A 24600-nucleotide genomic window follows, 5' to 3' on the forward strand; every position below is an offset into this window, starting at 1 on the left:
AGACTGGGACTGTTCAGCTTGGAAAAGGCATGACTAAGAGAGAATGTGATAGAGGTCTATAAAAATCAGTGATATGGAGAAAACAAATAAAGAAGTGTTATTTACCCCTTCACATAACACAAGAACCAGGGGTCACCCAATGCAATTAATAGGCAATAGGTTTAAAACAAACATGAAGAAGTACTTCACACAATGCAGTCAACCTGTGGAACTTCTTGCCAGGGGATGTTATGAAGTTCAGAAGTATAACTAGGCTCAAAAAAGAATGAGAGAAGTTTACAAAGGAGAGGTCCGTCAATGACTATTACCAACGAGGGTCAGGAATGCAACGTCAACCCTCCATAGATTGCCCAGCCTCTCCAACAATTCATGATGGCAGGGTGCAATATGAAGTAAGCCCCCCTACATAAATTATTAGTTTTTCAACTGAACTTTTCTTAAAAAATAGGTAGCAGCTTTGTGTTCTTCTCACAGCTGTGATACAATGGACCTTTTATTGATACCTTTTTGTCTAGTTTATCATGTACAACAACACTGACAAGTTGAAGCAAGAGGAAATGTTTATGAATGTGCAATTTTTCTGTTAGACAAACAGTGTCATCAGGAATCAAATGCTAACACGACTGTGAGCCACTCAATACTCGTCTGATGGTAGGATGACCAGATAGCAAGTGTGAAAAATCAGAACAGGAAGTGGGGGGTAATAGGGGGTAATAGGTACCTATATAAGAAAAAGCCCCCAAAAAATCGGGCCTGTACCTATAAAATCGGGACATCTGGTCACCCTATCCGAGGGGCAAATCTAAAGAGTTTTTGTGGCCTATAAACTTTAATACAAATATGAAGCTGGAGATTTTATCTAGCACTTTGAAAAGGTGGAGATTGTCTAACACAGGGTTTCTCAAACTGGGGTCGCCGCTTGTGTAGAGAAAGCCCCTGGCAGGCCGGGCTGGTTTGTTTACCTGCCACGTCCACGGGTTCAGCCGATCGCGGCTCCCACTGGCTGCGTTTCACCGCTGCAGGCCAATGGGGCTGCTGGAAGTGGCGGCCAGTAAGTCCCTCGGCACTCGCCACTTCCAGCAGCTCCCATTGGCCTGGAGCAGCGAACTGTGGCCCGTGGGAGCCACAGTCGGCCAAACCTGCAGACTGGGCAGGTAAACAAACCGGCCCAGCCTGCCAGGGGCTTTCCCTACACAAGCAGTGACCCCAGTTTGAGAAACACTGGTCTAACACAAATCTACTCTGTCCCCTTTCCCCCCCGCCCCGAGAGGGACAGTGATTTGTCTTTTTTTTAAGGGATCAACAGCCAATAATTGTGCAACTTTTGTTGTGTTGTCTGTTTCCATAAAGTTTAGTTTCCTTGTCTGAAGTCTTACTTAATAAAGATTTTTCCACCAGTAAAAAGATTTAGAAGCCTTTTTTGAGCCACAAGGAAGAAACAAAACCAAGTAAGCTTCTTGGGTTAAGACCCCCAAAAGCCATACATCTTATCAGGTGAATCAAAGAATCCTTTGCTATTTTACAAAGAAAATTAGATATTAACCAACAACAAATGTATTCAAACATTATATATTACAATAATAATAGAAATAAAAGTACAAAAATAAATGTAATGTGCTTGAATCGTCCCAAAACCATCCCACAGGTCTGCGGAAATTTTTTTTTCTACGAAACCGGTCCCTGGTGCCAAAAAGGTTGGGGACCGCTGCCCTAAAGCACCGCTATCGCTTTTGCAGCATGCTGTCCAGCACTGACAAAAATAATAAGATGGAAAATGTGTTTGCATCAGCTGTGCAACAAAAGCAGTACTGCTTTAAGAAGGGTCTTCATGTTGATGCTCTCAGAAGAGCTGTCTTGTCCGTGAGGAAAATGTAATTTTAGGTACTGGTGTAGTGCAGATTATGGTGTGGGAAAGGTAAGTGTCTGAAGATTTGCATGACCTGGAGAATTCCAAGGATCAAGATATCCTAAGCAATTTTTCAAGGACTGCACTGATTGAAATTATAGGACTCACATAAAAATAAAATAACAGAAAGCTACCAATGCACTACAAGGATGCCAAAATGAAGAATGGTGGTAAAAATAGACACAGTAGTTTTTCCCTGCCAAAAAAGAAAATTATTCCCCAGGGTTGAAGAAACAGAAATGATATGAAGTCTATAGGCTGTTTTCTTAGTGCTTGTACAGGTATTGTAAAAGAAGTGATTATAAACCAATGTGACACGCAAAGGGCCCAAAACACTTAATACAGTTCAAACATCTGCAAATAAGGGTTTTTTGTTATACATAATGAGTATCTCTCCAAACTATTAGAAAGCATGTAAAAGAAAATAAATAAAGAGTTAAAGAAGACTTCTAGCTATAAAATTGGTTTTGACAATTAAAAGGCAGAAAACTACGCCTTGCATAGAAGTGTGCTGTTCTCAGAAGGCCTTTTGAAGAATTAAAGAGCCCTTGTTACCTACCCACTATTGACATGCAGTCGCCTCTGGAATACATAGGGGCAGCCACTACAAACCCTGAGACAATAGGTCAAGGTTGAGGTGTTAGCTAACATGATTTTAATCATGGCTTTGCACCTAGTGTAGGCATTGTTTTTACTCCTTTAAAATGTGTTAGCTGTTTGTGATTAACCCAAGGGTTGACCAAGACCAACTAATACATTTTAAAGGAGTAATAACAATACTTATGCTGGGTTCAAAGCCATGATTAAAATCATGCTAGCGAACACATTTTCAGCTATTTTCCTAATCAAGAAAAGGCCAAAGGTGTCAGCATTACACAGTTTTATGACAAGAGCACTACCTCCAGAGACAACATATTTGGGACTTATACTGCGTGATGAAGAAAAAAACCAAAGCGGCTGCAATAGTTAAAAGGAATTTATTCAAATGACACTAACAAATGAAACTCAGAGTACTTAAAAAAATTACTGTACTTGCTTATGCAGTGTATGCAAATGTTCAGATTAACATATCCAAAAACAACTTGGACTGAGGTTTGCTTAAATTTTGTGAGCCTAATATCAACATCTTAGCATTGCTTATATTAAAGATTCAAATACAGTTAGCAAAGCACTGACTTTGAAATCACGTCAGTGCTCATTATTCCTCACATCTCCAAATGCTTATGCTTTATAGAAACATATTGACTAATCCAGATTTTCAGAAATTTGCAAAAGAGATGAACTTCCATTCACAAGAGATCAAAGTAAGCATGTTATCCTGACTTGTACAGGCTGTTATGAACATAAGGGGCCACACATTGAAACAGTGGGCAGAGCCTGTCCAAAGATTCATGCAAAAACCCCAGTGATATTTGTGTGCACTATTATCTCAGAGCTGCGGCACATACATGCGGAGAGTCCCTGACCTCGCTCCCTGGTGGGAGCTCAAGGGCCAGATTAAATCGGCTGGTGGGCCGGATGTGGCCCACAGGCCACAGTTTGCCCACTCCTGAACTAAAGTCAGCTAAGGCCACTTCACTTCTGAATGAGAGAATCCACACCGGGATTTAAAGCGCCTTAACTAGTGCACTTTAAACTCACACCTTTGGTTCACTCAGCTTAACTTTCCTGAGTGTTCCTGCATAGATATGCCCTTAATGCGTAGATATGCCCATCCAGATGCTATTATCACCAGCCCATATGGAATTATTCAGACAAGAATCTTTATGTTTAATGCTTTTTATGTGGAATTTTATACAAAAGTGTTTGGATAAATAATTCATAATTAGTAGTTCATTACTACTTTTGCCATAGCATTATTATATGAAAACTGTTTTGAGTGATACCAACAATATTAATTTAGGAAAGAAATGGCAACTGAGGTTATAAACAACAAACATCCTCTCTCCATGGTTAAACTTTATTTACTCATTTCACCAGCCTCAAGCATCAAAGCTTCTGCTTGAGCGCTGTGTCAGAGCTCATTTTAGCAATGTCAAAACACTTTGTCTCGCACACAAACAGCACCACCAACATAGCACTGAGAAAGAGGACTGTGTGCTCAAGATGACGGACTGAATTGACTAAATACACTTGATGGGTGGCTATAACAGCTGGCTTTGATTTCATCATTCTGGGAAGCTTACATTGAATTTTAAATTTGTTTGTTTGCTTGTTTGTTTTAAATTAAGCATTGCAGATGACAGTCACTTTGTTTTTAACATGTAGAACCTACACAAAACTACCAAGAGCCACATTAATGTTACTATGGGATAACTTTGTTGGCAGGGGAAGGAGAGAAGGTCATCTGAGGTTGTTGTGCCCCAAGCAAATTCCCTGTAATACACCAGGGAGCGAAGATGCACTGATTGGCAGCCCTTACATCATGTGCTTAAGAACAGCAGTCTACTCTCCCATCCAAACAGCCATCGAAGAGAAGTATAGAAAGTAAGGCCCTGGCTACACCTAGGTCACATCCTGTCTAGAATGATGTACAGTGCTGGATGCTCCCTTAACCCTTTAACTCCTGGCGCATACTCAATCAAATGCTCTTCTTTGAATCAGTATGAGGGGTTGCTATAACAGACCCAAAAGAAGGTTGATATACGTAGGTCCCAGAAGAATCCTCCCAATATAGAGGAGTTAAATGTCTCATGCCCCTTTAAAAGATTATTTTAAGCGTCAGTTAGCTACTCTCCTCCCACGGTAGGTTTGAAGTACTTGGATTGATTCTCTGGCTCTGAATATGCTGGAATAGAATGATGAAGAGCTCTGTTTATCCAGCAAAGGAACTATCTGGCTGGAGACTCTAATGGAACTTAGCTAGAAACATAAAGGTTAGGCAGAAAACAGATTGAACCAATACTGTCAGTAAAATCAGAATTAGATTTAGGCTGTTGCTGCTTGAAATCTCTGGATGTTCTCACGGTTGGCAACATCCGGTGTTGCCTGGAGATGAGGAGGAGTTCAGATCTTCACAGCCTGAGGTGCTGTACCACTTGCTGGTATCTCACACCTATATGCTCAGTTCAGTTGTGCACAGATATCGAATATACTTACACTGAGTAATTTCTTGGAGTTAGCCCAGCACAGTCCACTTACTGCTTGTCAGTAACATTACTTGTTCCTTCCCACACAAGCATTTTTATCCCAACACTTTCTTTTTGGCTTTGTAATTTGTGACTTACCAGTTATAAGGCAACCAACTGGAAATATGATAAAGAGACTTTCACATTCATTGCAGCCTTCTACAAGTACCTCTCTGTACAACCTCTCTAGCCAAAAGAGGTTTTTTTCTGGCAAATTGTCTGTAACTACTCCAACTTCTTAAATCGCTCTAGACATATTTATTGCAGTTCAATTATGTACACAAAACTTTGATTGTAGATTAGATGCTGTTTCACTCAGATTTAATAGCTTGAAACAAGGTGCTGATTTGGTTAATACGCAAGGTTTTAATGATAAGCTAGTAGTAAAAATCAAAGGCTAAGTGCATGAAATCACTAACAAGAATACTGATTAAAGACCACATAATATTACATAGAAAACTTGAAAATTTTGCATGTTATACAAAACTTCATGACTGCTAACTTGGCTAAACAGCCCTCTGTGTCCTGAAAACACAATGGACTTTAGATGAAGTATCTTGTTACTATTTTAGCTAACGATCTAAGTCTCGCCCTCAACAGCATGCACCTTATAGAAGCTCTATGACAGTGCTGCATTTCCATCTGTCCATAGTGCTTAAGTCTGTGCCTATGACTATTCTGGGAACATTGTACAATGCGATGAGCAGAAGCATTCCACTCTGGCATGCTCCTCTACAACACCATACGGAGTCACCGTTGTTATTGTCAAGTTCCCAGGATCATGACAGATTTGTTTTATAAATTGTCACAAGTGGAAACGCTGAGCAACTAGCAGCCCATTGGAGCAGACTAGGTGCCCTTTCCAAGTTACTGAGGCTTGCTCAGCTCCAATATGAAGCAGAGATAGCAACAAGCTCGGCTATTCCTATAAAGGACAGAATAGAGCCTTATTTGTTATTCATACAGTGAGGCACGGTTCTTGGCGCTGAGGTTAATGAAGCCAGTCAATTAGGCCTGATGTACAATACTTTTTTTTGGCAAAACGTTCCCACCTCTGGTAGCAACAGTGGGAGTGGTAGCACTGACAAGGCTGTTGTGAGCACTGGCATTTTTAACGCTGTCATTTACACCTGCTCGGAGCAGAGATACGTGACACAGTGTTAAAAGCCACTGAGCCTTGCCTGCATGGTAGCTTCCAGGACAGCTCCTTGTGGAGGAGCTACACAGTGGGTGAACTAAAGATGCTAAATTTTCTAGTGTAGCAAAGTCAAAGAATATCTTTCCCTTTAACGAAGGCAACAAAGAACGTACAGCAGTGACTTAACCTCAATTTCACTGAAGACTCAAATAGACTAATTAAAAGAAGATTTATTCATGAGAGAGATAAAAACACCTGGGACAACCCATCAATAGTTTTATACTCAGGAAAAAAATCAGCTTAGTTGCTGCAGGTAATCAAAGTGAATATTTCACATTTCTGGTTATTTTTCCCCTCGCCCCTCACATGTGGCAGGTCCACATGTCAGAAGCACAGTCTATATAGAAGTGTCCTCTCTACTTTTTTCCAACCCTATGGTGTTATCAGTGCTGTCATAACACTGTTATCCTTCTCAAATACCTCCTTTTAAAGGGACATGACCTGGTTTCTCCATTCATGTGATTATTGGTCTTGCTAGGGTTGTTAGCTTTCTGACTGCAGAAAACTGAAGACCCTTGCCCTGCCCCACCCCTGCCTTGCCCCTTCTCCGAGGCCCAGCCCCCACTCACTCCATTCCCCCCTTCCTCCGTCACTCACTTTCCCCCACTCTTGCTCACTCGCTCATTTTCACTGGGTTGGGCAGGGGGTTGGGCTGTGGGAGGAGGTGAGGACTCTGGGCTGTGGGCTCCAGGGTGGGGCTACAAGTGAGGGGATTCAGAGTTGGGGGGGGTCTCCAGATTGGGGTAGGGGGTCAGGGCATGGGGGGAGGGCTATGGCTGGGGGGGAGGGCTCTGATGTGGGGCTGGTGACAGGGGCGGCTCTAGACATTTCGCCGCCCCAAGCAAGGCGGCATGCCGTGGGGGGCGCTCTGCCGGTCACCGGTCCCACGGTACCAGCGGACCCTCCGCAGGCATGCCGCTGAAGGCTGCCTGCCTGCCGCCCTCCCAGCGACCGGCAGAGCGCCCCCTGTGGCATGCTGCCCCAAGCACGCGCTTGGCGTGCTGGGGCCTTGAGCCGCCCCTGGCTGGTGATGAGGGGTTTGGTGTGCAGGAGGGGGCTCTGGGCTGGGGCCAAGGGGTTTGGAGTTGGAGGGATGCAGGCTCTGGGAGGGAGTTGGGGTGCAGGAGAGGATGCAGGGTCCAGGCTCTGGGAGGAGCTCAAGACTGGGGCAGGGAGTTGGAGTGAGGGAGGGGGTTGGGGTGCAGGCTCAGGGAGGGAGTTTGGGTGCAGGAGGGGGCTCAGGGCTGGGGCAGAGGGTTGGGGTGCAGGAGGGGGAAAGGGGTGAGGGTGTCACTTACCTCAGGTGGCTCCTACAAGCAGCCACATGTCCCTCTGGCTTCTTGGTGGAGATGCAGCCAGGCAGCTCTGCATGCCAGCCCCAGCCACAACCAATGGGAACTGCAGAGCTGGCACTTTGGGCGGGGGGAGCATGCGGAAACCCCAGCCACACCTCTGCCTAGGAGCCAGACATGCCGCCATTTCCAGAAGCCACACGGAGCCAGGGCAGGCAAGGAGCCTGCCTTAGCCCGACTGTGCCACCAACTGGATTTTTAATGGCCTGGTCAGCAGTGCTGATCAGTTGAAAACCCAACGCCTGGCAACCCTAGGTTTTGCTCTTGTTTCCTCTCTCCTCCCCTGCCCCTGGCCTCCCACCCCCAAAAGATTGACCTCTGTAATCCCTGTATTGGACAAACATTTGGGGCAAGTTTTTCAAAAGCATCTAACTGACTTAGGAGCTTAAGTCCCATTTGCAGAAGTGATTTAAGAATTTTTTTAAAATGTTAAATATTCTTATATTTCTATACATCTTAAAAAATGGATTTGAAGGTAGCCATAATAGGTTTCTCAATCTTCACACTTTACCACTAAAATAAGCACTCACAAACAACCCTTCCCAGGTCTACCTAGTCTTTGTTCTGGTCTAATGACCATGCCTTTGCAAACTAATTGTCTTGGCCAGAAGGATCAACCAGAAGCCACCTCAATCTCCTTTTACAGATAGAGGATTTACATAATTCTTATCATTCAATCTACTCTATATCAAATAAAATTATGGAGAGATTAAAACCACTGAGTCAGTCTCAAACACATTCACTTTAAAATCTGAAAGCAATTTGGATTTACCTTGTTTTTTAAAGAGGTTGCTGCGTACTATTTCATTCATGGACTGCACTTTTTGCTTCTGTAGTTTTACTGGTGGGATGCAAGTGTAAAACTCATACAGTAGTTGGCTGCAGATAAGGAGAAAATATCACAAATACAATTTAGATTAATTTCTTATGCTAATATGACAGATAGCAAGAGCAGTAACTACTAAAATACCTCTAATGCTTAACAAATATATTCAAGACATTTCCTTGTATTTTGTTGTGTATTAAGACTGCTATCAGGGGAGAAAGACCAACTGTTAAGAGGGAAAAACTAAGTGTTAGACATTTTTGCCCAAAGATTTACACTTGACATTTTTGCCTATTGTGCATGTACAATACAATGCAGTTTTTGGCCAATAAATCTTCTGTCATCTATCAGGAAGACATCGATTGTCAGCCAGCCAGAGTCGTGGCCTTTTTGGTAGTGCCACTTATTCTCCAAAAGTGCATTGCTTTACTTGCTAATTCCACTCACTGAACAAATGTTTGAAAAGTAGGCCTAAATGTTAAACTGTATTATAATACACTCTTAAGGATACAACTCACAATCTAGAATATTCTTCTTCTTCTTCAGCACTTAGTCAAACAGTTGGCCATAGTGATTGTTCACCATTTGGTCCATTCCTGCATGGCGGCAAGGGATTGATGGCCCAAGACTCCAACAGCAGAACAGACTTGATGAACCCATGTAATAGTGGGTCTGCCTCTGGGCCACTTCCACCTCTCAGTTGGTGGAATTTTATCCCGGATGTTACTAGCCACCCAGAGAACAACATTCACCCAAATATCTTGTGGCATTCTCACTACATGTACGCAGATAGCTTCTTATGCTTTTCAGACAATGGCCCCAGTACTCTGTGGACTGGAGCAATCATAAATATCTGCATTACAAATTAAGTGATTCCATTTTATGCCCAATATTTGATGTTGGCATTGTGTGTGAAAAGCCTCCAGTTTTGCCCAGTCTGAGTGGCACAGTGTCCATGTTTTGCAACTGTACAACAGTATGGAGAGGCTATAGCTCGAATAGATCCTGAACTTGGTTGTCATGCTGAGATGATGTTGATTCTATATTCATTGTAAACCACACATGACAGATACTTCAAATATGCTTCAAATTGAACAAAATGAGCTAGATCCTTAACTGGTGAAAACTGACATCGCTATATTGATTTAAATGGTGCTATGCCTATTTACAGAGGCTAAGAATCTGGCTCTGTATCCATATTGGACAGAACTGACACTTTTGCATGCAGACATCGGACACAACTAACAAAATGCTGTTGAATAGCAGCTCACCTAAGTAACTTGGCATCAAAGACTGTTTCAACATCTTGGAGGACCGATGGTATATATTTCAAGGCAGCAACCTGAATTGACAAATATATCATGTGTTAATTGTGTAAATACATGTACATATATGTCCTCTTATACAGCTCAATTCCATCTAATACCCTCAAGGTCCACTTAATACAATGCAATAGCAATACGTAGCTCTCAGAGACCCAAAGGTTTTGGCCAATAATGAAATCCTTCCACCCTGTCCCCAGGAATGGTTAGTGGAACTGAAGAAGTGCACACATTTCAATGAACTGAAGTGAACTAGGACGTTTCCTCTACCTTGCTCTGAAATGTCAATTCTTTATACTCTGAATTTCTCCATGGTGTAGAGGGCCAGAGTAAAGCCTTCTGTAACACATGTGCCTTATGGTGATATAATGAAAGGGGGCTGGAAGCACAATAGCCATGGGGTGGACTGCACACACTATGCACACCACTGACAGTGTTTCTAATGTTGCCACAGCAGAAGGTGGCTTTACAGTAATGCAAGTATGTAAGCAGGGCACAAGCCAGAGGCCACAGGATCCTCAGTTTCACCAATCCAGCCCCCACAAGTGTACCAGACAGGTGGCACAGATGAGCTGCAGTTGTTTGGCCAGCCCACAAGTTGTAGTAACAGTCATTGTGATGTTGCATGGAAGCACCAGGACCTGCAGAAGGGATGAAGTTTTGTGTCTCCTCCCTATCCATCTTTCAAGACTTTACTGACATGGAGCTCAAGGACTCAGGCTTTTTACTTAAGAGGTGAGTTTCATCTTGTAAGATTTCTATTCTATTCTGCTTGTCAAGCAATACAAACTTGGTAAAAGTTAGTCATGAGACAAATTACACATGTGCTACACTACCCTCCCGAGTGGGCAATAGCACACATCGGTGAGCAACAGTGTATGTCTGATGTCATCACTAACATCTACCATCAACTGCCTTGAAGAGACGATCAAAACCCACATTGTTCAGTTCCCCTATGATTCCTGAAAGAGGGATTTGATATACTCAGCCTCTGGAATCAAATATTTTTAAAGCTACACATAGTTCATAAGCTCGTGATAAAGAGCAGAAACATTCAAACACTAGACCGCCATGCATGACCATTCAAAAGTGAAAGCTTCATAGGAGCATTAGCTTTTACTTTTCATCCTCTTAACCTAATAGATACTAAGAACTGCCTCCTAGGATTAGCGCATCTTTCAGATATGGAAACTATCCTATTCTGCAATTCTGTGGTTTCTGGTGATAGACATACACTTCTCACTTATCGTACATACCCAAAGGATGCACTAGTCCTCTTGCTGGAGGGAAGGTGGAGAGATGCTTTTGTAGTTTTAACAAATTCAAAATAAAAGCACAGTTTTAGGTTTAAGAAAAGAGAGTATTTTAAAATGCGCTTTAAAATTGTCAAAAAAGAACGTGACCAAAGTGCTGCAGGTACAGTACAAGGCACCAGCACATCCACTCTGGCCTCTCATCTCCTCCTCTTCACCCCACAAACATTGTCAGTATCATATAGCATAGAGGTTTATGAGAGGTTAAATTCTGCTTTCGTGTTTGTGACACCATTTATTATTGAGGGACTGCATCCAAAGATAGCTACCTCCATAAAAAAGAATAATCCAAAGATAGCTATCTCTGACATACACCATCGCTAGCAAAAAACCTGGTATGAACTCAGCTGCATTTCATTATTTAAGTGCATTAGGACCTGCCTAAAATCCAATTAATTGTGCTATGTTCACTAGTCATGGACACTGGTTATTCACAAACTCTGCCACCATTATAAATTAAGGGCAGCATTTTGTGTAATAATTCTGCAAACTGTAATTTGCATTGTGTAATACACTAAATCCAAAGTAAGGGAACTAAGTGTATATTAAGTGGTATTTTGGCTAACATCTTCCTGAACAAAACATTAGAACTACAAAAGCAATACTGGCACTATTTCATTTTGAAACACTAAGGGCTAGCCTCACTACACAGCTTTTGGCGACACAGCTGTGTCATTACAGCCATGCCACTAAAACTCAGGCAGTGTAGCTACTGTTTGTCAGCTTTCCTGCCAACAAAAAACTGCCACCCACAAAAAGCGACATTTGCTTTGTTGGCAGGAGAGCTCTCCTGCCAACAACGTGCTGTTCACACTGGCACTTGTCCTGGCAAAACTTTTGTGTTTCAGTGGGGTGGGGGGTGAGAGTTTAACACCTTTGAAAGACATACGTTTTATCATTCAATTGCCATTGTGGACATAGCCTAAGTGTTGCTTTTACTAGTATCATTTAGGTGAGAAGCAAGTTACAGCAAAAGACAGTCTTAACAGCTGATGCAGATCTATTTTACATACTAAATTGCTTCAGCTGTCGGTAGGCCCTGGGCTATAGGAAAGGGAGTCAGAACATATGCCTAAAGCCATGGGTTTCATAGGTGCATACTGTCAACTCTGCTGTGTAACAAGACGCATACTAAACAACTGCCTAACCTGCACATGGAGTGTATCATCAGCTCAACAGGGTACTACTGAACATTTGCTATTGCCTTCACACACAAGCATGCAAAATCTGCTCTTTACATTGCCAAGAGCAATCATTTCTGTCTGACTTCCATTGTCTGCACAGACCTTGATAAAAGCAGTGACTGACCATACATCATCCTGACTCTTACTTTCTACACTGACAAAGCACAGAATCTGAAATAAACTGAAAAGCATAACTTTTTAGGAAAATTATGCAGCCTGTGGATATTTAAACTCTAATAAATACAACTAATTAAAAGCAAATTTGTTTTTATAATGAGCATTTGGAACTCATGTAGAACTTTTTATCTTATCTTTAAAAAGGTAAGAAACATTGCCCCGATTTTATAGATGGGGAATCAATGGGATGTCAATGTTAACTGAAAGCTTGTCTATATAGAGTTGTATCAGTTAAACTTAAAAGTGTGATTTTAAAATGATTAGTTAAACTGGTGGAAAAAGGTTGTGTGGACACTTGTTTCATCTTAAGCCAGTCTTGTTCTGGTTTAATTTAAATTGATTAGGGACAGGTTTAAACTAAACTGAAATAAGGTACTAAGTAAATAAAATTATCCACATAGGGTTGTGCACTGGATTGGTTAACCTATGCAAGTTTGTGCATTGACAAGGCCAGAGAGCTTAACTGACCACTTTAAGGTCATGCAGGGAGTCAATTGGCAGAGCCAGGATGAGAGCCATGTGTCCTGACTCCCAGTCCAGTGTCCTTGCCACTGCTTCCCAAATAATGGAATGTACAGTTATATATAGATTGCATTTTAATAAACATCAAATCCAAAATAATCCTTTATACTTGAGCATGCCACAACAAAAGTGTTAAGGTGTTGTTTCCTTATAAAACATGCACTTCATATTTAAGAGCTTAAAGTAAAGCTGGAACGACTTCAGTAAACCCAGAAAATAAAGCATTTGAATGAGGGATGAAACCCTACTGTCAAAGTGTTTGGTAAGGAACTTTTTCATTAAAATTAGCTTCTCAGTCTTTTTTGCTGCCAGCAGACCTCTTGCTAAATAATGACAGCTTGTAACAAACACTATTTAAGCCAAAGATACAAGAGCACAATCCAATGTGCACTCTGCTTTAACACAAATCAGACCCATTTGAGATTTAAACAAAATATTTGAGATTTTGGTGAAGTTGTTCTGATATATTACTATGAGAACAAGATGGCAACTAAATTATAATTCCTAACAGTGGGTGCTAATACATTTTATGTCCCATTAAATAGGTCCGATTATTCATTCCTTGAGGTCAGCAGTAAAACTCAGTTACTTTATCTAATGTAGGATTGGGCTCAGATGGTCTTCCTCAGCAAGCTGTCCACCACTGACAATCTCCCACCATAGACCCACATGTCATTTGAATAAGACCCAGGATGTGTACCTTGAACTCTAATTTTAATTAAATACTCCTAACTAAATGATTCCCTCCAGCAGGAGAGCACTTGGATGCAAGTTTCATGAATAAACTCCCCACAGAATTCCCTAAACATCATTCCTCAGATGGAAACTGGAGAGGTTTACAGGTTTGGGTGGGGGGGAGATTAACATGGGCCTCCAGATATCCAGTAATCCACAGGGAAATGCTTGAATTTAGGAACATTTTCATGAGAGATCTGTCCATCTGCCCTATCTTTCAGGTTTCCCATTCCCTTACAATACAGCTGGTAAGTGTAATTCTGCCAGGGGATGACTACCTACATTTGGACTCCAATGCACCTACAAAGCATAGAGTGTAAAACAATGCTGAAACTGTCAGCATTCACTCCAGCTACAATTCCCAGAGGTTCTATGGGTTTAACACATCAAGTGATCATGCTAATTTCAGTCCCTTAATCCCTAAAAAGAAGCAAGAGAAAACTTTTTAAACAGCATCCCACAGCTGATATTGGGTGAGAAATTATCAACATTGTGTGTAATTTTAGAACACTGTTCAGAGAATTTTGGGTTACAGTTTTTTATTCAGATGAGCATCCATACTGCATTTCCTTAAAATAAACAGAAAGCCTGCAGTCAGCAAATCACTGAACCTTAGTGAACAAACACGATAAAGCATCTACTAACATAAGCTATTGGAATTTGCATTTGTCGGACTTCTATAACCTGATTTCAAACTGAGGAAAAAAGTCATTCTAACTATCCCACACATAATTAGAGTCTAGACACAATACCCTTAAGCATGGACATTGCAAAATGTACGAGATGAGCATGTGAAATATACACTATTCCCACCACAGCATCAATATTTGAGCTTTTTCACAACAAATTTATGTATGAGACTGATGCAGGGAGACAGTTAAGATAGATTCACTATGATGTACAATGTAAGAGAGGAGCCAACCCTTGAATATTTTCATTGTAGAAAAAAAGATATAGTCAAGACCATCATGGACTAAAAAGCAAAATGAAATTATGGTCATTAATAGGAATTCATTGTCATGAATGTTCAATTCCAGCCTCTACAAAGACCCAAGAAGAAGAAATGGCCTGGAGCAGAGGGGCTTTTGAAGTTTCTTTGTGCTAGTCATTCGACAAGCATTCACAGTTTGTTAGGACTCTGTGGCAGACTACTATCCCCTGGATAACTACAAGCATCACTGAGCTTCAAAGCTGAAATATGTATGTCAAATACTTTTTCAGTTTTGCAGAGATATTGCCACTCAAGTGCAAGACCCAACACAACCCTTTTAAGTTCAGAGTATGCCAACATTCAGCACCAACTTGCTTGTTAAAAAATTTAATTTTAGGAACTAAGAACAGAAATTCCTTTGAGTTCTCATCTAGATTTTTAAAAGTCACAAAGACAAAGATTTCATTTACATTTGAGACGTTAATTTAATATGGTGGCCAACTTTCTTTTTAAAAAAGCCAACTGGAAGAGTAAGGATGGTATTGATTCAACAGGAAATACTTCTTCCACAGCTAAGACACCACAGTCCACCTAAAGATAAATCTTCCACTCATGGCTGTACCAAATTGTAGCTCTCGACCGTGCACACAAGATTTGGCAGGGTAAAAGGAGCCTTGTGTGCCAAGCAGGGATCAACTTATTTGAAGCCCTCACATGAAGACTCTTCCTGATAGTGACACTAGCAATGCTAGCAACCTCAAAATGGGGTTGGAAGGGGAACACACACTTCCTAACAGGGCTATAAAATGGTGGGATAACTGTTGTGATCATTGGGTTTGCAAATTTACCCTAATTGGGAGCTCCACTGTAAAAACGAAGTTTAGGTTCAAAAAAATGTCACAGTAACCTACAAAAACAAATGTTGATAGGAAAAGGTGCAAATATGTGACAAAGACTGAAATGGTCCAAACCAAAAGGCCTGGTGACATAAGCATAATCTTAACACAGTTTTTGAGTTGATAAACAAGAAGTGTGGAACCAGAAATCAGTCAACTAAAATTGGTGTGTGAGATATCAGGCGTAATTGGTGGACAAAATAATGGGAGTGGAACAGTCCATCGCTTCTTTAAAGGACCCTAAAAGAAAGAGACTTTGGGAGATAAACTGGCTATTAGAGTGAGTTTCACCATCATGGCTTCCAGGTTCACAGTCTCCTGGGTCTTTTTTATCCTAATCCTGAGACACACCCTGGCCAAATTAGCTACAAGATTAATTTGGGATCACAAAATGCCTTAGAGGCACATTTTTTCTAACATGTGCCTTAACCGCAAAGCGCACTATGTGCGCAAATGCTAAAGAAAATAAAAGGAACTACAAACCACCTATGAAAAATAAGGTATCCCCATATTATTGAGGCACACAATACAAATAAGGAAAAAAGAGGGTGAACACCTTCATGCACCTGCACAGAGTGTTAGGTGGAGTCAGAATCACAAGATAAAAGAGGGCTCCCAGATTGGGTAAAATGAGTTCTCTCTGGAAAAACCCCAGCAGGAACCATCCCACTACTGATGATCAATTGGCAAGGCATCCATCAGACCTTACAGATATCATTAAGCATGTGAGTATGGACTATATTTGTAACTTGTGCATAGGTCTTCATAGGATTTCTATATGCTGGGGTAAACATAACCTTTAATTAAAGTTGTACTTGTAAATGTATGTGTGGTCACTATGCTTGGTCTAAATTTGAAGCAAGTAGCAGAGGTGACTTTCACTCTGTTGAGCTTCAAACTGTAACCACCAGAGCCGAACCCATTGTGGTGTAATACATTACTAAATTCTCTTTAAATAACATAAAAGGCTACATACTTTACATTTCAAATGATTTCTGCCCTTCTTTTTTGTATCTTTAATTCAAGGTTCACAAGTTTTTTAATAGCAGCAAAGAGTCCTGTGGCACCTTATAGACTAACAGACATATTGGAGCATGAGCTTTCGTGGGTGAATACCCACTTCGTCGGATGGGTATTTGGCTTGGTATTAAATAGGTTGAGGTATCTGTATACCAAACCCCAAACCTTGTTTAAAACTCTTTAATGTTAGTAAGTCACTGGGTTATGTTAACACCTTTGACTCTTTGAGCCATATATGCCATCTAAATTAACAGCATGACTCAGCAGAAATGCATTGGCAGCCATCAGCAGGTCAAATCTGTCAACACAAAAATAGCCATGAGCAAATGTAACCGAAAAACAAGCCCCAGACTGGATTTCAACCCAGCAAGCTGTTGTCCTTTTTGCTCTTTTCACAACAATATGAAGGAACCTCATGGTAACACATGGATCCAAGTAAGTATATACAACGCACAACATCTACCTATATATCTCCACTGCTACTATGGCGGGGATTGGGGGGTTTCCTGAAACACAGGAGACAGTGAGGCCACTAGAAGGCTCACAAACTATTTTAAATGATTCTAACCAATTTCTATACATTACATAGGGTGTGCAGCTCTGCCTTGCTACAGATATTGGCCTCTTGTGACTCTCCAGAAGACCTGCCTCCATGTTCTTCCTTTCAGCATCTGCACAATTCGCGAGTGGGGAGGATGTAGCTGTCATTAACAGAAAACCAGACAGCGTGCAGAAGTGAGTACCTGATTGTATCTCTGGCACCTCCATGTTTCTGTTGCAGTAATGTGGCTTCAAAATGATGTGGTGTACACACACACACACACACACACACACAGCTGAACCCTCAAGTCCTCATTCAAGTCATTGGCATCTTCTGCTGGGTAGGAAAGTAGTATTTGGCCCTTTAGAACTAAGAGGTTAATTTTTCAGCAGGCTAGAAAAACCTCACAATATTACAGAAATTTATGTTATACTCCTCCAGCTTACCGGTACGTTTATCTTACAATCTTTATTCCCTAACAAGCTTCATCCAACAATTCTTTATACATATTCATGAAACCTAAGTACCCAGAAGATTAAAAGACCATTTTAAAGAGTCACCAGGGCCCTGTTTATTAGGCTGACTTTATTTGTTGTCAAGGCAAGTTTAACAAAATTACCATGCCATCATCTATTGTATGTCACAAATCAGGCATCATTGTTGGCAATTTTCCAGCCTTATTTGCACCTAAACAAATAATCAAGCTGCCTCCGGACACTTTTAAATTGTTAGGCTCCAACGCTCCACTCCACATCCTGACATAAATGAAGAGAGCAACCTCATTGTGTGTGTACTCCTCTCCTCCCACTAGGGACAGCAGCAACACTGGTGGGCAGCATGCAGAAAGTGACATTTTCCAATGCTGCACCTGGCTCCTAAATGCTGGAAGAACCATGATATGCAGCAGGCAGGGTTCAGCATCAGGAAAAAAAACAAAGAGGCATCCACTTGGATGTCCCTTGAGACCTGTGCAGATCACTTGGGATCTGCTGGTTAAAGGATCAGAGGGGTAGCCGTGTTAGTCTGGATCTGTAAAAGCAACAAAGAATCCTGTGGCACCTTATAGACTAACAGACGTTTTGCAGCATGAGCTTTCGTGGGTGAATACCCACTTCTTCAGATGCAAGTGGTGGAAATTTCCAGGGGCAGGTTTATATATGCAAGCAAGAAGCAAGCTAGAGATAACGAGGTTAGATCAATCAGGGAGGATGGGGCCCTGTTCTAGCAGTTGAGGTGTGAAAACCAAGGGAGGAGAAACTGGTTCTGTAATTGGCAAGCCATTTTTTTGCTGGTTAAAGGAGTAATCCATAGCTTTTGGGAAAGGAAACAGAGTCCTTAATTTTAATTAGAGGTTGGTTGGGCGGGGGTAAATAATGGAGGGAAACATGCACACAGCATAAAATAGATACCAATAAACCAGCTCCAAGAAACCTGGGCAAATCATTCAATATATACTACTTGTCAGAAATGCAGAAATCCACCTCCCGAAGGTCATTTTTCGCCCTGGCAACCAAACAGAAAGGGAATTTGACAGCTCTGCATTCCCAAACACAAACAAGAGCACTCCTAGCATTGAGTTAGGACCATTACTGTATGTCTGAAAAAAGAAATCCACCTCCAAGAGTCCGGATTTTATGCACAAGCATCTAGATGGATGGCATGGAACAATGGAGACAATGAAACTGACAGGTGAAGAATATACAGGGTAAATTGATAAAGTGGCACAGAGAAGTCAATACTGTAACATTATCTGGGTCTTGATCACAGATACTGAGTTTCAGTTTGCTTTGGAAAGCTATAACTTTGACAAGAGCAACAAGCACCAATTCAGCACAGTTTCTAAATGATTCATCTAGAAGAGCACTACAGAAATGTGAGAGACTCCCTAAAAATTGTCCCGCAGCTGTACCTTCACTACACACCATCTTAGTCATCTGTGAGTCTGCCTCATCCCAGAACACTGTATTTAAAGTTGCTGAGTATCTGATGCAGTGATTTCCCAGATTCCAAAGATGGGTCAAGTCCAGCCCACATGCTTGCTTTCATAATGTAGGAAAGGTTTTACGTCAGCAAAGAAACCAGGATATTGAAGTGATGGCCATAATCCAATATTCTATTGGATGCTCTTGAGGTTGAGAGGAAAATCTTGTATCTTCAAGTCTTCAGAGGAAGCCTACAACTTGCTTCAAGGAGAAATTAGACAACCTTGATTTGAATTTGCATGAAAGGCTGAGGTGAGTAATGAGAATCTGACAGTTCTCAGCCTTCAGCTATTCAAAGAGTACTTAACACAACTGTAACAGCATATTATTTTGCCCTCTTCAGTGCTCATGTAGTAGGTGATATACATCAGACCGAGAAAACAGACATTTAAAAGTTGGATCTTTTTATACATCACAAGTATCTTTCTTTAAATCAGGACCATTCTGTTTACCAGTTTGTAAATATTTTTTGTGAGGCGATGGATACCCTACACACTACAGTAGATTTAACATCTACAGATGACACTATGAAGTAGAGGCCATTGCCATATGAGCTGTGGATGGCTTGTGAGAACTGGCCATTCCACTTTTACATGGCACAGAAAGGATCACATAGAATACCATATTTTCTTAGAAGTATTAAAATCCAGACCAACTTAAGAATTGTATGTACTGTGTGCATATGTGTTGTATGTAAAGATGCATAAGGAATTCCAGCTCACTTATGTCCCTGATTTCTTCTCTGGGCAATGTTACAACAGATCAGTGGATCCTTGACATTTCTAAGAAAAGTATATCTCAACAAACTGGGAAAGACCCAAGGAATGATTTGGATGGTGCATGCTGGATAGGATTGATTTGAGTGTGCATCTTGAGCCATTGATGACTGACAAACCTGTTGCATGCTCTGAGATCTAAAACACCCCCCCCCCCAATTACCCTGGACATCAGAAATTGGTGTTCTACAGCTGTTTATATCCATTGATAATTACTTTAAAAGATTTTAAGCCATATTTTAGGTTACCTCACTCCTCCTCTGGTTTGATGGCATAATCCTTATTTCATGAACCAGTGGACTTTTGTGGATTTTCCTATGTGGGTATGTAATGAGATATACCTCTATCCCACAATGGTCCTTTTGTGTTCAGGGAAGTTTGGCAGAATACTTGTGTCCTAAAACTGGCTTGCTCAAGGTTCCATCATTGTTCTCCCAAAGCCTGTTCCAGAACCTTCACCTTCCCTCCTCTCTATGGGTAAATCTGTTGTGGCTATAGGTGAATAAATAAAGCTGACTTGTTGTTTGACTTGCAATCCTTCCTGATGCACTTTGTCATTATTGGAAGCGAGTGCTTGATCATCTCTGCATTTTGGGCAACCATTTTACAATCACTCCAAACAGACCCTGGCCACAGAAAGGTGTCAAAGCTTTCATGAGTGGAGCTATAGGTCTCCTTTATACAGCTAGAGAAACACATGTTTTCCATTGTGATGACTGCCATGACTGACAAGTCTACAGAGATTTAGAAGCACTTGCAACCACCCAATTTTGAGAAAACAGCCCTTGAGTTTTGTGCATCAGGCCATAGAAGCTCTTGCCAAGCATATAGATAATGTGGAGTCTTGCAGTAATCAGCTTAGCATAATTTCTGAGCAGTATTGCCTATCTTTTGTGGACACCAGATCCCCTGGTGGAAAATGGCCATCTCTTGGGATGGTTATTTCCAGGGCTTTGGCTAACACTGCAGCATGTACTTGGAAGTCTTGTTCCATTATCTACTACTCTGCCACCTATTTGTTACTCTCCCTTGGTAGGCATGGTCCCACTGTGAGCAGCTGGTTTGAATGATGGGAAAACTAGATTCTTTTTGCTGCTTCACAGGAAGTGTTTTCAAGTCAGGAGCTAGAAGGATTCTTGAACAGTGTCCCCCTTGGAGCTGATCCAACCACCAGAGTGATTTTAAGGCCAATGATTCTTTTTCACCATATTCTCAAGATAGCTTTTTAGAAAGAATTTCTCCTGGGCATTGGCTTTTCCAGTGCTAAATCTGACACTTCCACCTCTCTCACAAGCAGGGAAAAATCTAAGCAAAAGTTAACACCCTTGATCACAGAGATTTAAAGTAGTATTCCCTCACCCTTTATTATATATTCTAGTTTTACCATTCAAGTGGTCAGCTGATCTAATTTTGAGTCAGTTCATGTATGCATTTGCTGTGGATTTCTATTCTAGAGTCTAGCTTTTCTAATATACACTTGGTACTTTGTTTCTTACTGCAGAAACCTGAGTTAAAAGGCATTTCTCTTCCTTGAGGTCTCAACCTCTCCCTCTGAGTTCTTTAAATATTCATTCATTGATCATTATTTATTGGATTTGGGCATGTTTAAGGCAGTTCTACCGTCCAGACAGCTATATCTTTTAAAATAATCTGTGTATGAACTATCAATTTTGTGCTGAATCTATGATGTTCTGATAAAATCAAGGGCTCAGCCAAACCAGATCTGCCTTGATCTGTCTGGGCTTAAAACAAAAGCATTTATTTTTATTCTGAATCATACAGTAGTTGAAGAGAATAATTAAACATAACAAAAGGCATGTTTATATATGGAAATTGTTTTGTTACCACAAAACAATACCTTTTTCATATTTGATATAACTCATTAGAAAAGACAAAATTCATGTTTAAAATGGTTATAACTAACAAAAGCATAAAAACAGAGTACAGATAGCCATTCCATCAGTTTACCTACTTATTCCAGTACATACACACCTGTACAGCCTTAAAATTCCTCATGCCCTGAGGTAAAGGAACTTTTAAATATTCTTTTATATTTTCAAAAACATACTCAATGGTATTCACCCTGCATGACAGCAACTCTTCTGCCAGACAGGTGCAATTTTAAAATTCCAGCACAGTATATGGAAATCATCATCCTAAACATGAACAATGTATCCATAAATATGTATGGCAATATTACTGCTACTATGTACATCTTTTAAATGACTGTTGCAGTGTGGCTAATTTATTTTTTTATGAGTAACTCAGTTGGCTGCAGAACCAAATTCTATCTCAACTTCCACTCCCATCCCACAGAACCCAACATTAATCAAATGTGGGATAGTGGTCCCTTATTCCCATCGCTAATCCATTTTCCACATGGAACAAAAGATATTCTTCTTATCTCAGAGGATGACACAAATTGCTAACTAGACAAGTTTCCCATGGCTAGTAAAATTCACTTGAGTTGTTCAGCCTGATCATGAAGCCTGTTTTTCATTCTTGTGAAAACAAAGAACATTTTTAGCCAAAATGTTTGCACTCAAGCAGAACTAAAAATACCCCCAAACATTGTCAGGCATCAAGTCTGTAAAATTTTGTTCATGTCTCTATTAGAAACTTCATTGAAATGGCCTACATGGTGTTAGAAGGTATCAAAAGATTTAAAAGATGTGATTTTTAATGTCTCAAAGTAAAAGAGCCAGGATTAAGAATCCCACAAGAGAACACTTTTTGTTGAAGATTTCCTTCCATTCATCGTATGGGAAATCCTGCATATATATTTTGATCATTTTCACTGATTAACCAATGGGTTTAAGTACTTACATGACACAGCCCCTGTGCAATATGAATGCCTCCAAAGTATTTAACTACTTTACTCCAGAGATCTCAATCTAACAAGCTTGAACACACAGAAATTAAATGCTATGCAATACAGGTATTAAGATATTATAAGAACATAAGAAAGGCCATACTGGGTCAGACCAAAGATCCATCAAGCCCAGTATGGCAGGTGCCCCAAAGGGAATGAACAGACAGGTTATCATCAAGTGACCCATGCCCTGTCACCCAATCCCAGCTTCTGGCAAACAGAGGATAGGGACACCATTCATGTCCATCCTGGCTAATAGCCATTGATGGACCTATCTTCCATGAATCCATCTAGGTCCCTTTTGAACCCCGTTATAGTATTGGCCTTCACAACACCCTCTGGCAAGGATTGACAGTGCATTGTGTGAAAAAATACTTTCTGGTGTTTGTTTTAAACCTGCTACCTATTAATTTCATTTGGTGGCCCCTTGTTCTTGTATTATGAGAAGGAATAAATAATACTTCTTTATTTACTTTCTCTATACCACTCATGATTTTATAGACCTCTATCATATCCCCCCTTAGTCACCTCTTTTCCAAGCTGAAAAGTCCCAGTCTTATTAATCTCTCCTCATACAGAAGCCGTTCTATACCCCTAATAATTTTTGTTGCCCTTTTCTGAACCTTTTCCAATTCCAATATATCTTTTTTGAGATGGGGCGACCACATCCACAGGCAGCATTCAAGATGTGGGCGTACCATGGATTTATACTGAGGCAATATGATATTTTCTGTCTTAGTATCTATCCCTTTCTTGATGATTCCCAACATTTTGTTTGCTTTTTTGACTGCTGCTGCACATTGAGTAGATGATTTCAGAGAACTATCCACAATGACTCCAAGATCTCTTTCTTGATTGTTAACAGCTAATTTAGACCCCATAATTGTATATGTATAGTTAGGATTATGTTTTCCAAAGTGCATTACTTTGCATTTATCAACATTGAATTTCATCTGTTATTTTGCTACCCAGTCACCCAGTTTTGTGAAATCCTTTTGTAGCTCTTCACGGTCTGCCTGGGACTTAACTATCTTGAGTAGTTTTGTATCATCTGCAAATTTTGACACCTCACTGTTACCCCTTTTTCCAGATCATTTATGAATATGTTAAATAGGACTGGTCCCAGAACAGACCTCTGGGGGACACCACTATTTACCTCTCTCCATTCTGAAAACTGACCATTTATACCTACCCTTTGTTTCCTATCTTTTAACCAATTACCAATCCATGAGAGAACCTTCCCTCTTATCCCATGACTACTTATTTTGCTTAAGATCGTTTGGTGAGGGACCTTGTCAAAGGCTTTTTGAAAATCTAAATACACTATATCCACTGGATCTCCTTTGTCTGAATGTTTGTTGACCCCCATCAAAGAATTCTAGTAGATTGGTGAGGCATGATTTCCCTTTACAAAAACCATGTTGACTATTTCCCAACAAATTATGTTCATCTATGTGTCTGACAATTTTGTTTGTCATGATAGTTTCAACCAATTTGCCCGGTACTGAAGTGAGGCTTACAGGCCTGCAGTTGCCAGGGTCACCTCTGGAGCCCTTTTTAAAAATTGGCGTCACATTAGCTATCCTACATTCATTTGGTACAGAAGCTGATTTAAATTGTAGGTTACAGATGACAGTTAGTAGTCCTGCAATTTCACATTTGAATTCCTTCCAAACTCTTGGGTGAATACCATCAGGTCCTAGAGACTTATTACTGTTTAGTTTATCAATTTGTTCCAAAACCAGACACTTCAGTTTGGGACAGTTCCTCAGATCTGTCATCAGGTTTGGGAATCTCCCTCATATTCTAACATTAACAGTGTGTTATAAGAGGACAACCCATTAGACTATATAGTGCTGAAGTACGATTACACTGAATTCTTCTGGATACTGCTTTGATGTAATGATTTTTTTAGAATC

At 40.7% G+C, this 24600-nt stretch overlaps 1 protein-coding gene across 3 annotated transcripts in view; it reads right to left on the reverse strand.

Moving 5' to 3' along the window:
• DOCK2 (dedicator of cytokinesis 2) overlaps positions 1 to 24600 on the reverse strand; it is a 518836-nt gene that overhangs the window by 363394 nt on the left and 130842 nt on the right. For all 3 annotated transcript variants that reach the window (XM_045027214.1, XM_045027215.1, XM_045027217.1), the window contains 2 exons: positions 9682 to 9752; positions 8357 to 8463 (listed from right to left, as the gene is read on the reverse strand). In XM_045027214.1, the coding sequence (XP_044883149.1) occupies positions 8357 to 8463; positions 9682 to 9752 (178 nt within the window). The remainder of the gene's footprint in view (positions 1 to 8356; positions 8464 to 9681; positions 9753 to 24600) is intronic.

The sequence above is a fragment of the Mauremys mutica genome, chromosome 8 (genome assembly GCF_020497125.1).
Source record: "Mauremys mutica isolate MM-2020 ecotype Southern chromosome 8, ASM2049712v1, whole genome shotgun sequence".
NCBI lineage: Eukaryota > Metazoa > Chordata > Testudines > Geoemydidae > Mauremys > Mauremys mutica.